The 14,377-nt window shown below is 36.3% G+C and overlaps 1 protein-coding gene across 6 annotated transcripts; it reads left to right on the top strand.

Annotated features, from left to right (window-relative positions):
- The first annotated feature begins 205 nt into the window (after positions 1 to 205).
- On the top strand, positions 206 to 8,907 carry LOC104884226 (uncharacterized). 6 transcript variants are annotated; one of them, XM_010668841.3, is made up of 9 exons: positions 206 to 496; positions 3,520 to 3,627; positions 3,803 to 3,958; positions 4,048 to 5,844; positions 5,934 to 5,995; positions 6,108 to 6,276; positions 6,434 to 6,835; positions 7,388 to 7,543; positions 8,143 to 8,907. In XM_010668841.3, exons 4-9 carry the CDS (start codon positions 4,059 to 4,061, stop codon positions 8,817 to 8,819), a joined length of 3,252 nt encoding a protein of 1,083 aa, XP_010667143.2. In that variant the 5' UTR covers positions 206 to 496; positions 3,520 to 3,627; positions 3,803 to 3,958; positions 4,048 to 4,058; the 3' UTR covers positions 8,820 to 8,907. The 6 variants fall into 6 exon arrangements, with proteins under 6 accessions (XP_010667143.2, XP_048495091.1, XP_010667146.2 ...); XM_048639134.1 differs by having other exon boundaries at positions 3,494 to 3,627; positions 6,434 to 6,676; XM_010668844.3 differs by having other exon boundaries at positions 3,494 to 3,627; positions 6,434 to 6,805.
- Positions 8,908 to 14,377: the final 5,470 nt, after the last annotated feature.

Genomic DNA, 14,377 nt, shown 5'->3' with positions numbered 1-14,377 from the left:
GATTGAAGAAACATTAAATGAAAGGGTTAAAAACCTATATAAAAAGATGGAGAGAGAGTAAAAAGTGATGTTCAAAAATAGAAATAAGAACAACAATTTAAAACACCCAAAATAAAATACGAAAGATATTCCAATTTCCATGTCTGGATAATAGTATACCATCTCCGTAAAACTTTACCAACTAAATTAGACGAAATCGGCTAATGTTGAAGTTTGTACATCAACGATGTACCCGCGCCTGCTCTGAAGAGCGAAGACTGAAGAGTTTTACAAGCCCTAATTTTTTCTCTTTTCCCTCAAATCTCTCTCCTCGCTTACACTCTCGACCTCCGGTGGTTCGACGGCCTTTAGTCTGTGGTGCGTTGGTCCAACCTTCAGGCTCCAGTTTGCGGACTCGTGGTGCGTTGGTGGCTCAGTGGTAGTTATCTGGTGGTGCTTTGCAACGCTGGTGCAGTATGTGAGGCAGACAAGCAGAGTGACACAAACACTAGAACTGGTCAGTTTTTTTTTCTATATCTTTTTTCTGAAAGTTTTTGTTTCGTTCGTTGCAAAATGTGAATTGAATGACATATAAAAGATGCAAATTACAATGAAGAAGTAATGTTCTGAATTGTGAATGTTGTAGTTGTGAGATTTTCATTTTTAATTTTCTAATGTTAAGAGGTGTAGTGTGAGTAAGAAAATAGTATTTGAGTTGATTATTAGTGAATTCTTGTGTATAGTGGTAGAAGTAAGTTGAATTGTTTGTAATATATTCACTTACGAGGTCACATAATGTTGGAGATAATTCTAGTTTAAAACCTCAGCTAACTCACAATCACTCAACAAATTCTACTGAATCAAGTAGAATTTATTTTTTCTATCTCAAAAATCAAGAGGATGACATAGAGTTTGGAGTTGCTTTCTCCTTACCAAAAATCGAGAGCACTTTTCGAATTCAATAGTTTTTGGTTTTCTTTTTTCTATATACTTGATGCTATCGCAATATTGTGCTACCCCTCGTTGAAAATCTTTGATCCGAAACTGAGTCTGTAAGTAGTAATGAAGCTTGAATAAGTAATGTGCATTTTTCGGAGAGATGGGTGATCATGCATCCTTCAAGTATGTCTTTTAAATTTTTATGTGTGTGTGTGGGTGTTCAAATTCCAAGAAATGATGAATGATTTTGAATCTTGGTTGCATGCTTTTATTGAATAGTGAAGTCCTTGTTGCAAAAATTGGGATTTTTTTTTTCTGTTTGTTAGTTGTTGGGTGTTTATTATTTGGTATGATGAAACTCTAGTATAGCAATATCCTATTGGGTAGTACAATTATGCTACGGTTACTCAAAACATAATGTTCACCTCAGTGCTCAAGCTGTTATAAAACTATTCTTTTCGGATATCTTGATATAATTGTTATTATCTCATGGTAATGTATGAGCTATGTCACTCGCACTTGGATACCTGTGTTGGGCACGGTTATGTGTCTAAGTGTCTTATGAAAATTTTCCATGTTTTTTGCCCAAAATGAAGTGTCTGAAGTATCCATACCCATGTCCAAGTGTCGAGGATCCAACATAGGTACTTGGGGGAAAATGAAGAGTCCGAGTAACGCAATGTATGAGGGCATTTAGAATGGCTCAAATCTGTATAATGCTTTCATAAAAGGAAAAAAAGTTAGGGGATACATCATAAAAACTGATGTTAATAATCCTAAATTAGACAAATATTAGAAGACAAAGTAATACTTTGTGCATTTTTGTTTCCGATGGGTGGTGATGGCTGTTTTATGAATTGTGGTGAAGTTTGGTTATTGCATTGATTAAGAAAAGAAAAAGGTGAAAATGAAAACTCATGGAGAAGACATAACTCAATATCCCAATTTTACGTTTAGTTTATGCATTATATAAAGGTTCGGATAGGAAGGGAATTGATAGATTTTGGGTTGTCAGAAACCTAATTAAGACTACTCAGACTTGATAACTGATATCAGGATAGGTATGTGTTTAAGGGTCAGAGTCCGCTATTAATGAAAAATCTCATGTAGTTGTCTACAGTTGAAGTATTAAAGTGTTCATTTCCATGTGGGAGTGTCAAGAATCCAACACATAAGCTTGAGGTAAAATGGAGATTGTAACACATGATTCAGATAATTTCCTTTGTCCCTTCATCTCTTATTAACTAAAAATATCTCACAAATATACTTATGAAACTAAGCGACAGAAAGATAAATGATACATTTCCATTTCTTTGCTTTCTTTTCTAGTCATCTTACAAAATTCTAACATATCATCCAATTGAACCCACACCCAAAGGAGGACCAAAAAATTGGGGGCCAAATCTTGGATAGGTTTAGCAGTGTAAAAAGACTACCTTACCACTTGTTTCTGAACTTGGAATTGATTACTATGTGGAAAACTATGGAATTCTAAATTTAACTCTGTTTATTTGGTGGAAGATCCATGAAAAGTCTAGTAAGTTTAAGTTATGTTTGGTTTACTTAGTTTTTCTCAAGTTTTCTGTCAAATTGATGGAGGAACTATGAAACACAAGCATATCTAAAGATTGATTTTAGTTATATGTTTCCATTCATCTTCCGCTTTTACAAATCAAACAATGGAAATTTGTTTATATCATTTGTTTTCGATATGTTTCCACATTAACAATCTAATAAATGAAGAATAGTAAATTGCGCAGCTTTTCCTGGTTTATATTAATTTAGATACTTTTATTTAGTAAATTTTTTTCTGAAGTAGTGTGAGGGAAGCTTGGATGGGGGATATCTGCCCTTTTTAGCAGTTAATTTGTATATGAACGAGCTGTTAAGTAGTTTGGCAAGGCACATTTCCTCTCTGAGAACAGTAACTTCTTCTGCTGTAAAAGTACATCCCTGTTCCTTTGATTTAATCATTTTTCTACAGCTTTTACAGCTTATGCCAACCACAAGATTAATGAAATTGTACCATCAACAAATCAGAGTATAATTATTCTTCCCAAGCAAGAATAGATCTATTAAAATATTTTTCTGGTCCTGGGAATTTTCCAGAAAAGTTGATATAAAGAAAAGTCATGCTTAATATAGTGTTTTTCTTAATACTTCAAGTTCTTTGAAGTGGCACTGTTCTTATGACCCACTGCTGTTGCTGATTTTCTTGATAAAACGTGTGTTTGTCGTGCTAAGAAATGTCAATGGCATTTTTTGGCAGGGTAGGGTGAGTTGTTGGGGGGGGGGGGGGGTTGACAGACACAGTCCTACACACCAGATGGCAGCGAATCTGCTATATATATTAGTGGTCAAGTTAAAAACCAAATATGTACTACTTGAAGTGGAAGCCAATATGTTCTGCATGTTAGTTGATATGTACGGCAGTTGATAATTCTTGCTAAGGGGGATAAAGAAAGGTTTGGTGAGTTTGCTTCGCACTGTAGCAAAATCTACATAATTGATGGTGTGTTTTTGTAGTTTTGAGCCCAAGGTATATAATTTACTTATATAATTTTTAACTATGCAGATTAAAGTTTTGAGTTTTGTTGATAGGGAGCTTTGCCGTTTATATTCTGGTATTGAGGCTTGCTTTTCTCCTCAAGATGGTTCGTTTGTTGGATTGTATAAGTTTTAGAAGCATAGAATGGTTTCACCATCGAGGTAGATCATAATTATTATTTTTTTCTTTATGAAACTTGATTAAAAAAAAACCCCTATTTTTCTATTATTTTCACTCTATTGACTTCCATTTAGTATGAGATTTACGATGCAATGAGATCTAATAATATTCATATTGCCTTAAAACCTTCTCTCAGTGTGTTTTGTATGTTACTAGGTCCTGCATCTTGTGCGCTTGTAGAACTAAGGGAAGCAAACCTGAGGATCAAATTGAGAGGCTGATACCGTTTACTGTGCTATTCCTAAAACATAGTGCGAGCGGTTGTGGTAGCATTTTCTGTTCTAAATGTTAATGAATGCTACTCTTTGTTTGGTGAGTCTTTCATTCAGGAAACATTTTGTACACTGTTGCTATTTTTTGTGCGAACATGCTAAGATGACCTATTTACCATAATCTTACAGGAAAATAAGCTATGTCGGATCTTGAAAAGACTAATAAAACTTGGAGTCCCAAGGCTGTTGAGTTTGGTGACTCTGAGGCTGCCAGACTTTGTATGGTTGTTCACGATTACAAACAATCAGTTGAGGATTCTTTGCAACAGACCATCAGGAAAGAGAAGCTCAAGCATGGAAAATTTAAAGGTGAAGATGGGAATCATGTTAAGCTTGGCCCTTGTTTCAAACCCGAAGATGTTGATAAAGTACTCAAATCACTCAAGGAGTGTTTCCCAAGTGAATTTACCAAGCCACCCTTTCTGAATGAGCCTGAGAAGCTAAAGTGTGAATGGGTGAAAAGCTCAGGCAAGCCAGTCAATGGTTGGACATCTACCATTGATACTCGACAATGGTTTAATCGACTTTCCAGCAGGCACAGTAAGTGGAGGAAACTGCGTGTTTACGAGTTTCTCAGGCTCTCAACATATCCCGCTTTGCCGTTCTATGGTGTTTTGACTCTGGGATTGCTTTGTTGTTGGAACCCCTGCCTCAATGTGTTCGTCACTGGTCAAGGTTTCAAAACTATCACCCTAGAAGATATAGCTTTTCTTACTGGTTTGTCTCCTACTGGTACAGACCTTCCTACTCAAGCTCTAATAGATGGAGCTCTTGACATGGAGAAAATCACACCCTGGAAGAATAAAACAAATATGTCATTTAGCTCCATTGTGGATTACTATAACCCTGATAAAAATAAATCCCTCTCTGCTGATATCTCTAGGAAAGAAGAGGTGTTATTTATCAACCTTGCTTTCTCTAAGCTGATGATGTTTCCTTCTTGCAATGTCAATAAAACTTTCTTGAAGCTTGCTGCAAACATTGAGGCTTCAGGATTAGACCCAAAGAGAACTAAACCTGTGTGTCTGGGCCCTCTTTTCCTGGCTCAAGTGTATCGGTGCCTTTATCGACTTCGAACCCATGAGAAGCTTTCTACTGCTGGTGGCCCTATCTGGGTTATATCTATGTGGGGATTCTTTTACTTCCCTCGCCTTGTTGAACACAAAGGTGACGAAGATCTGAAAGCTGACTTTGACAAGCCTGCAGATCTTCCTGTGAAAGAATTCTGCTGCTATGGAGAGTTGGCTATTCATACCATTTCTCCAAATCCGCAGCTATTGTTTGAAGAAGTATTAAGGGGCCTCTTGTTTCCCAGTGAGGTAAGTCAACTTGATTGGCATCCTTTTTCCGGCGAGGACGAAATGAATATCCCATCGAATGGAAAACCTAGGGAGGATACGTTAAGGCATTGGATGAAGGCAGCAACCCCAATTTGGCTCCTGGAGATCTCTTGCATAAAATTTCGAGAAGAAGATCAACTGCATTGGTCATCTATTTTGTTACATCGAGACCTTATCTGCCTCGAACCCCAGGTTATTGGTGTTGAAGTCTACAATCCCAATCTTGTGGCTCGTCAATTTGGAATGATTCAAGGCCTGGGTATCCCCTACTATAAGACTCTAAATCGTCCTTGGGGAACCAGACCCAATCTTCTGGACATGGCCTTGAAGTCCACAGACAACAAGTATGCCTTCACTGAGACATGGCTGAAGTCTTGCCCTACCTGTGAGGTAAAGTCTCTTCTTATCATCCCTTGGTTTAGACGAGCTGAGATAGATCCAGGTTATGAGCTCTGGTGGATTGATTTTCTCAAGAGGTGTCAACCTTCATGGCTTGAAGCCTTTGCCACTCTTATTCAAAACATCCAAGGTTCACTAATGGTATCTTCTCCATCGATGGCCCAAGCTTCTTCGTATTCAAGGCGAAGTAATTTCTCTTTCTCTTCTTATCCTTTTTTTCTGTCAAATCCGTAATTTTCTGATCATCTTTCATCCTTGAGTCTTTATTACTCTTAGATAAACAAAGTAGAGGAGATCGATTCCCCTTAGATCCTGTTCAAACAGATGCTTTGAATCAGGTATTATTCTCCTGTATTTCTTGTTCTTTATGATAACATTGATGCAGATTTATAAATACTTTCTTTTTGAATTGAGAAATTTGCTCACAAATCTCCTCCTTAAATGGAACAGATACGAGAAAGTAAAGCGATCTTGGCCACCTCCACTTCCCTGCCTCCAGAGAAGGCTGTTCTTGAAGAATCCAAGGAATGTGATGATAATACCCCCCTCAGGATTTTAAAGAGGCGTCATTCTACTCAATCTTGTCAGCCCGTCTGGACTTTAAGAAGGAAAAGAAAATGTAGCCTTCACTAACTTGTCAGGGTAGCTTTTTTATTTTTATTTGGGGAGGGGGGGGGGGGGGGGGGGTTGAGGAAGGGGTAGCTTGCTATCTCAATTTTTGATTTCCCCAATTTAGAATTAATTTATGAATTTTTAACGTCTTTCTCTTGCTGCAGATAATGCTCGACCAGTAATCTCAGGCGTCCGAAACAATATTGAGCATGATAATTCAAGTGCTCTGCAGGCGCCTTTAAATAGTCTGAGAAAATTTGTCATCAAGAAGAAGAAAACCTCTCAAAACATTCAGCCTGATATCTATAATGTTTCCTTGAATGTTCTCAAGGATCTTGAGAAAGAAATCGTGAAAGAGGAAGCAGACATTCCTGATTTGGAGCAGGATTCGGCCCTTCCTACTCAAGGTATGCCGGAAAGCTTGACGGAAATAATCACTGAAGAAGTAACATATGGAACTGTGGTTTCCGAGCCTGAGGACTCTATTGAGCCACCTCATGAGATGATTCGTGGAATGGGTTCCAGTATTCTCAATGGTGCATCTTCTGTTCCTTCCATGCACCCAAGTACTTTCTATATTATCCTCTTTTTCTTCCGTTACTGTGCTTCAGGATTGCAGACATAGTAGTCAATGTTGCTATTATAAGTCCAAAAATATAGTTACTGCAATAGGGTTTGGCCCAACTTTTAAGTACAAATGGTGGGGCATTGGATGTGGTAGGTGTTTTCTGAAAATATAAAAAATTGGTAACAGAGTAGAAATGAAAAACTTTAGCAGAAGGAAATGTAAGAGAAGTTCAAAGATGGAAAAATAAAAAGGGTGGTGATAGGAAGGATTGTTTTTAACTCAAAAGAGATATGTGAATGAATTTGGGAAACCTATATAAGATAAGTGTGAGAAAGATTGTTGGACAGAGGTAGTATGTTCTTAAAATGGTAAAAGTAATCATATCAGGGAATTCATACATTAGCATGCATATCTAGCAGAGTTTGCATTCAGTCCTTGTACTTTTTATATTTTTGATGCCCTTCATTCATTGTTGTTTGCACTTGCCTGTTTTAGACGAGGTGATTTTGGAAACCCAGAAAGCTAACCTTAGTTATCTCTCTTCTTCAAGAGCATGATCAACCATCAATACAACTGGAGCCAAAAAGAGGTTCTGCAACAACAGGTGCCATGACTTCTGACATCTCTCAAGATCTTGTTGTTGATGGCTCTTCCACATCCTCTGAGATGCATGAATCTTTGGAGGAATCCCCTTTTTGCTCACGAGGTACCTTTTTTGAAGTTCAGAAAAATATTTTCTTGTTTCAGAAATAATCTTAAAGGAATACTCTTAACCAACAGTAGTAGGTCGAATTCTCAAAATCAACCCGATTTAATCACCCTAAACTAACTTTGCCTTCCAATGTTGCTTCATTTCGGTCCAGTAGACGTCGAACTTTGCATGAAATACCTTGCGTGTCCAATGTGGCGTCTTATCTTCTATTATTACTTTGCCTCAAATGTCAAATATAACCCTTTATAAGAAAATTAATCCATGTGAAAAAAGTTGAAACTTTGAAAGTGAGAAGAAGAGGAGTAGGAAGAGGGGAAACCTACATCAAAAGGTTGCAGACTGCTGCATGTTGTTTGTTTTGAAGTGTGCAGCAGTTTTGTAATGTATATCATGTTTATTGTTATTGTATAGAAGAAACAGCGAAAGCTTCCAAAACGGAAAATATGATCTCTTCAATCATAAAAAAAAAGTTGGCAGTTTGATGGAAATAGGTTTGATATTACTATATTTTAGTGGTTTTTGAGTATATGACTCCTTTTAATATTTGCCTTTGGTTTCCCTTAATTGTAAGGTTCTTTGTTTTCTTTTCTTAGGGACCTCATACACCCCTGAAAAGGCACTCGCTGAGGTTAACTCACTTGTGTGTCTCATCGAGGATACCCTTCGTCCTGCTTCTATTCCATCAACATTTGAGGTTGAGAAGGAAAATGTGGAAAAGATTCTCAATAGATTGCAAAGCAACACAGAAAATCTCGCAGCATATGCTGACCTCGCTGATCAGATTCAGAGACTTGCTATGGTATCACCGTCTCAGTTTCAGTCTAATCTAGCCCACTTCCGGACTATATTCTTGTCCCTTCAGAATCAGCTGCAAGATATTCATAAACATGGGGTCAGATTGACCTCCAACGCTGACAACCTTCATGACTTGAATACTGTTGCGAAAGATCTTCGGGATCGTATTCAGAATAGTAAAGAGCGAATAGACCAACTTCGAGCAGAATGTAGTGAATATGATAAGGAGATTGAAGAGGTGGAGGCAAAACTCCTGAACTTGAAGCAACTGAGAAGTAGTAAACAAAAAGAGCTAACAATTGAACAAAATAAATTTGATGACTTCTCCTTGACTTGGTCAGTTACTATCCCTTCTCTTCAAAATCAGGCTAAAATAATGGTCACTGCTCAGCAAACCAAGGCAGAACGAGAGTCTACCCTCAAAACAGTCAAAGCAAATGTTCATAGTTTTCTTGAGCTTTTAAGAACAATGTAGTTTTCCTCATTTGCGGAAAAACGTTCATCCTCTCTGTAATTTTAGTGTTTACATAGTCCATTTATTTGATGCGCCAAATTGTTTGCAAGGCTTTTTTTCCTTTTACTTTTTCATTCCGCAAGTTTACTTCCGCTGGGCGCGCGGGGGGATATATACATTTAGGTAATTTTTTCTCTGAAATACAGGAAATTCTAAAATAATTTTTTTTAAAAAAAATTCACCTAATTATCTTTGATATAACTTTAATTCCTTAACTCACTCCATCTTCCTTACCTAAATAAATAGTTGATATTCTTAACATAAAAAAACATCGGGGCAGAAAATTAATTATGAAAATTTTGAGGTCTCATTTAGTAAAAGGGTAAGCATTGGTAAAAAAGAAGCTCTTTTGGGAATTCTAAAGATGCGGTAAGTTGATAAACATGAAAACTATCTTGGTATCCTTTCTATTGTGGGGAGTCAAAGAAAGTTGTTTTTGACTCTCTTCTTGATAGAATTTAGAAGAAACTCCAAGGATGGATAGAGAAATTACTATCTAGAGCCGGGAAAGAATTTTTTTGAAGGCAGTTGTGCAAGCTATTACCACGTATCTTATGGAAGTTTATAAGTTTTCGAGTATGACTATTCAGAAGATTCAAGCAGCAATGGCAAGATTTTAGTGGGGAAATTCATATGCTAAGACAGAAATTTACTGGAAAAATTGGGAAGATATGTGCACCTTAAAATGTCTTGGGGGCATGGGATTCAAAGATCTCATTGTTTTCAATGACACTCTCATTAGGCGTCAGGCATGGCGCCTTGTTCGAGCTTCCAACTCACTTCTTAGGTGTGTTATGAAGGTCAAGTATTTTCCAAGTTCAGACTTCCTTGATGCGTCTCTTAGCTATTCTGGTAGCCACTCATGGCGAAGCATATAGACTGCAAAAGCATTAGTGAAAGAAGGCTCGTTGTTGCGTGTGGGTGATGGTTTGGAAATCAACATTTGGGAGGCCCCTTGGGTGGCGGACAAAAATGGGTGTTTCATTATATCTCCCCAGAGTCATGATGTAACCTTGATATGTCATCTCATTGATCCGAAGAGTATGGAACGGACAATGGATTTAATTGATAAAAATTTTAATGAAAGATATAGGAGATGTATCTTAGCCATTCTTTTAAACTTTCCCCTTCAAAAGATGAAATTATATGGGTATTTTCCAAGGATGGTCATTACACTGTCAAGACTGCATACATGCTTGGTACATGGTGTAATTTAGAAAATTTTCATAATGCTTGGGTTGATATTTGGAGCCTTGGTATTAGTCCTAAGGTGTGCCAATTTCTTTGGCATTTACTTGGCGTGTTTTGATGTCCTTCATGCCACTAAATTATGTTTGTACTAATCTCCGCTAAATTATAGGGCTTATATCAGGATTTTCAACAATCGGGGGAAATTCATAGAATGAAGTTCACATTTCACAACTCTATAAACCACTTTCTGAATCTCTTGTCGTGGATGCTCTATATGGAATATACTTTGAAGACAAATATGAGTTTTAATGGGATAAGCATATTCAATTTGCATATAGTTTTACTTAGAGCTGATTATGACTATTAGGCTAACTTGACAATGTTTGAGAATAATTAACCTGTTTCAATTTTTGGCAAAAAACAATTTAGGCTTTTTGCATGACTTTTAGGCCCTTGTATATATTTTTGGCCTAGGCAGAAAAAGGCCAAGTTACCCCGTTCGGCCTGAATTTTGGGCCCTGCTCGAATCTTGACTTGAGATTAACAAAAGGTATCAATTTTAAGGTTAAAGCATTGCTCATGATCACCTATACTGAAACTATAAGCTAAGTAATTTCTATCGATAAATTGACATATAAAGAGTTGGTTGAACTGACAAGAGAGTACAATCGTCTATTGGATATTCTTGATAACTTCAAATAGTTAGGTTCTCACAATTGATGACGTCCTCTAGTGTGCAAGTACCTAGAGTGACATAATCAAATTCAAAGTATAATGACATTATTGTGTTCTATCAATGACTTGGTTGGGTCTCATCAATCTATGAAGCTTAACAAAAGTTGGTCAAGGCATAAAAACTAACAAAGAAATTTGATATATAATATAATTTTGAAGGTCACATTTACTAAATTGGTTATTGATTGTTATACGTGAACCTTCATTAATTCTGTGTAGTTTTTCTTAACAATAAAATATAGCCACAAAATTATAAAATTTGTAGAGTTGGCTCTATGTTTCATTGATATTGAGATTTTACTATAAGACAATAATAACGATTAACTAACTTAAATTATTATCTTGATGCAAGAAAATTGGATTCCCATGGTTCATTGATCTAACGTCTCAGACAAAGTTTTTGTTGTAAATAAAGTAAGTATAAATACTTATTTGTTGTAAATTCACAATGAGAAAATAACAATAGGGTAAAAACTAAAATTGAATTTGATAAAACAAAAAAATCCATCATACATCTTTATTTGTGAATTTTACTCATTTAAAGTATTTTAAAAGAGCAATGACATAGTAACTTTTTTTTTTAATGCAGTAGAGGCAAAGCCAAAGGAAACAAATAGAACAAGAAAAAAAAAAAGCAACCTAACAAGGAATCATTCGTGGGTTAGAAACCCCCACGAGCATCCTCTATAATAATTCTATGGAGATCTAAAGAAGCTTCATCAAAAAGATGCATCCTATGAATTTGATCCACCTCACAATCAGCCAACCAATCTGTAGCTCGATTGACGTGAATAATAACTTTGGGTATACCATATTCACGATATATCTTGATATTATAATAAAAATTAAATGTTACATATTACCACATCCACTTCATAAATTTACTAAGATAAGAGTATGTCCTAAATATACTTATAAATTTCCATAGATCATACCTCATAGTATTTAAAACATTCCATCATCGAAAAAATCCACAATTGCAAGCCATTTCAATATGACCCCAAACAACTATTTAGGGGTGCTATCTTGGAGTTTTCTTCAGTAATTCCAACCCTACCAAAACGGAGTTGAAAAGAATTATTCAAAACACACAACAATGTATCACTCAATGGGAAGCCAATTTCCTCTCCAAAGCAGGCCATCACACGCTTATCAAAGTAATTTAGAAGCCCTTCCTTCACACGCTTGTTCCTCCTTCCCCCAACCTGAGGATATAGCAAAATTGATGGATTCAATGCACAAGAATTTCTTTGGAGATAACATAAGGAAAAAAATGCGATCCTGCTTATTTCGTGGGACAAAATTTGCACCCTAAAGGATCGGGGGCTTAAGTTTTAGAAAAACTGCCCCCTTAAACAGGGTTTACTTAGCAAAACTTTGTTGGAAAATCCTTAACGGACCAAATAATTTATGGTTACGCAATGTTCGAACTAAATACCTTTAACAACATAATTTTTTTAGCTATAAAACAAAACCATCGGATTCCATTATATGGAAAAAAAATTCTTGACCAACATGAACTTCTTAGAAAGGGCATTCGCTGGAAAATTGGGGATGGAAAAAACATTTTCTTCTGGCTATTGGCTAAGCCACAACAACCTCATCGATCTCCTTCATATTGATCCCAATTCAGTAATTCTTGACATTCTTCTTCCTCATTTTATTCTTCTCGATGATTCATGGAACTTTTCTGAGCTCCAAAACATCATCTCCTCATAATTGGCTCCAAAAAATCAAAGGAATCATTTTACCTACAAGCTCCCTCCTGGATACCCCTATTTGGGGACCTTCAAAACATCCACATGGCTCACACATGATTTAAAGCCTAATTAATTCTGAAATATGGCCTTTCCATTGGATTTGAAAAATTGATATCCCCCCTATACTTTAACTTTTCTTGAGGTAAATTTGCCATGACAGTCTACCTACTAGAGCCACGCTAGCAAAAAGAAAAATTATCCCCTTCAGTAATTGCGGTCTCTGCAATTTCCAGCTTGAATCAATTGACCACCTTTTTTTTCATTGTCCAAAATTTAAAGAGTTTTGGAGTAACCCATTACTCAGAAATTGGTTGCTACACCCATTTCCTAACTTACCTATCTGATATTTACTTAACTCCATTAAACCTCAAAAAAAAAAAAATCCTCTCAAAACTTATCTTCCTTATTTGGAGTTTTTGGAAGGAAGAAAATGATATCCTTTTCAACCTCCTCTCTTTTAACTCCAATAGAGTCATCCTTAGAGCCTCCTTCCTAGCTACAAAATGGACTACCCGCACCTCCATTGACAACTCATCCACTTCCCCTCCAACAACCTCTTTCCCCGGTCTATTCCCCCACCTTCATCCCCGTCGCTTGGAAAACCCTCTAGAGCATTCTCTAAAGTAAATTTCGATGGCTCAGTTAGAAATGATTCAGCAGCAGCAAGAACAATTATCAGAGACCATCAAGGTCGTCTTATTGAAGCTATGGCTTTTAATCTAGGAAACTCAAAAGTCTACATGACCGAGGTAAAGGGTCTCCAGCTGGGAATCCAACTTGCAACCAAAAACATCTCCAACATTCATATTGAAGGCGATAACCTCCTTGTCATCAACGCAGTAAAAGGTCTTTGACAACCCACATGGCAGATTGCTCATATAATTGAAGATATCTGCATCCTACTCAACTCCTTCTCCTCTCGCACCACCCGCAACGTCTACCGCGAAGAAAGTGAAGCAGCTGATTAGAATGCAAATGTAGGACATTTAGTTCAAAATAGTTTCTTTGGAACTGATTGTAATGATTCCAAACTACATGATACCCTTATAAGTGACTCGTTAGGAATTTCCTCGTACAAAAGGGTTCCTAACTTCTTTTTCCATTACCTTTGTAAAAAAATATAAATCATGTCTCTATGATATACTCCCTCTGTGGCTCCATACCAAAATATAGTTTTTGTTTCTATTTTAAAAGTCAAACTTTAAAAACTTTGACCAAATACTCTCACTAATGTATGTAAAATAACATACTCATGTGGGGTCTTATTAGATTCACCACAATGTGTACATTCATAATATTAATTTTTTATATTTTTTACTAATATGAAATAAAAGATATCCTAGGTCAAAGATATATCTTAAGAACTATGCAAAAAGAAACCGAAACTATATTTTAAGACGGATGAAGTATTATCATCTTTTTTCTTGATGTCCACGAAGAACATTGAAGATCTGATAAACCAAAAAATTCACACACAAAAAAGTGATATTAGATGTACAATCAAGAAGAAATAAAAATGTACATATAATTTTGAAAAGCCGATAGTAAAAGTAAAAAGAATAATAGGAGTTGTTTGTTTAACATTATTTAACATAGGAAGTTAGAAATCATAGGAATTGGAATTGTTTGGTTGACAAATTCATGGGAAGTAGAAATTCCTAGGAAGTTCCACTTCCCACACAATGGATGAAGTTACTTACCTACGGGAACCTAGGTAAGTAGAAATTCCCATGGGAATTTTCATTTCTCTTGAATCACCAAACAACATCTAGCAATTTCTAAAAAATACAATTACATGAGAAGATAATATTCCAAGGAATTTGCACTTCCTAC

This window comes from Beta vulgaris, chromosome 2 (genome assembly GCF_026745355.1).
Source record: "Beta vulgaris subsp. vulgaris cultivar EL10 chromosome 2, EL10.2, whole genome shotgun sequence".
Taxonomy (NCBI): Eukaryota; Viridiplantae; Streptophyta; class Magnoliopsida; order Caryophyllales; family Amaranthaceae; genus Beta; species Beta vulgaris.
Note: the sequence above shows the minus strand (reverse complement) of the source record. Positions and strands in the feature narration are given on the sequence as shown.

Bases quoted from the DNA above. Each gene is read 5' to 3' on its own strand.
- LOC104884226 (XM_057392661.1), top strand. From the start codon at position 4,059: ATGTCGGATCTTGAAAAGACTAATAAAACTTGGAGTCCCAAGGCTGTT. The intron at 6,277-6,433 runs GTAGCCTTCACT...CTCTTGCTGCAG, and splicing joins TTTAAGAAGGAAAAGAAAAT to ATAATGCTCGACCAGTAATC. The intron at 7,544-8,142 runs GTACCTTTTTTG...TTCTTTTCTTAG, and splicing joins ATCCCCTTTTTGCTCACGAG to GGACCTCATACACCCCTGAA.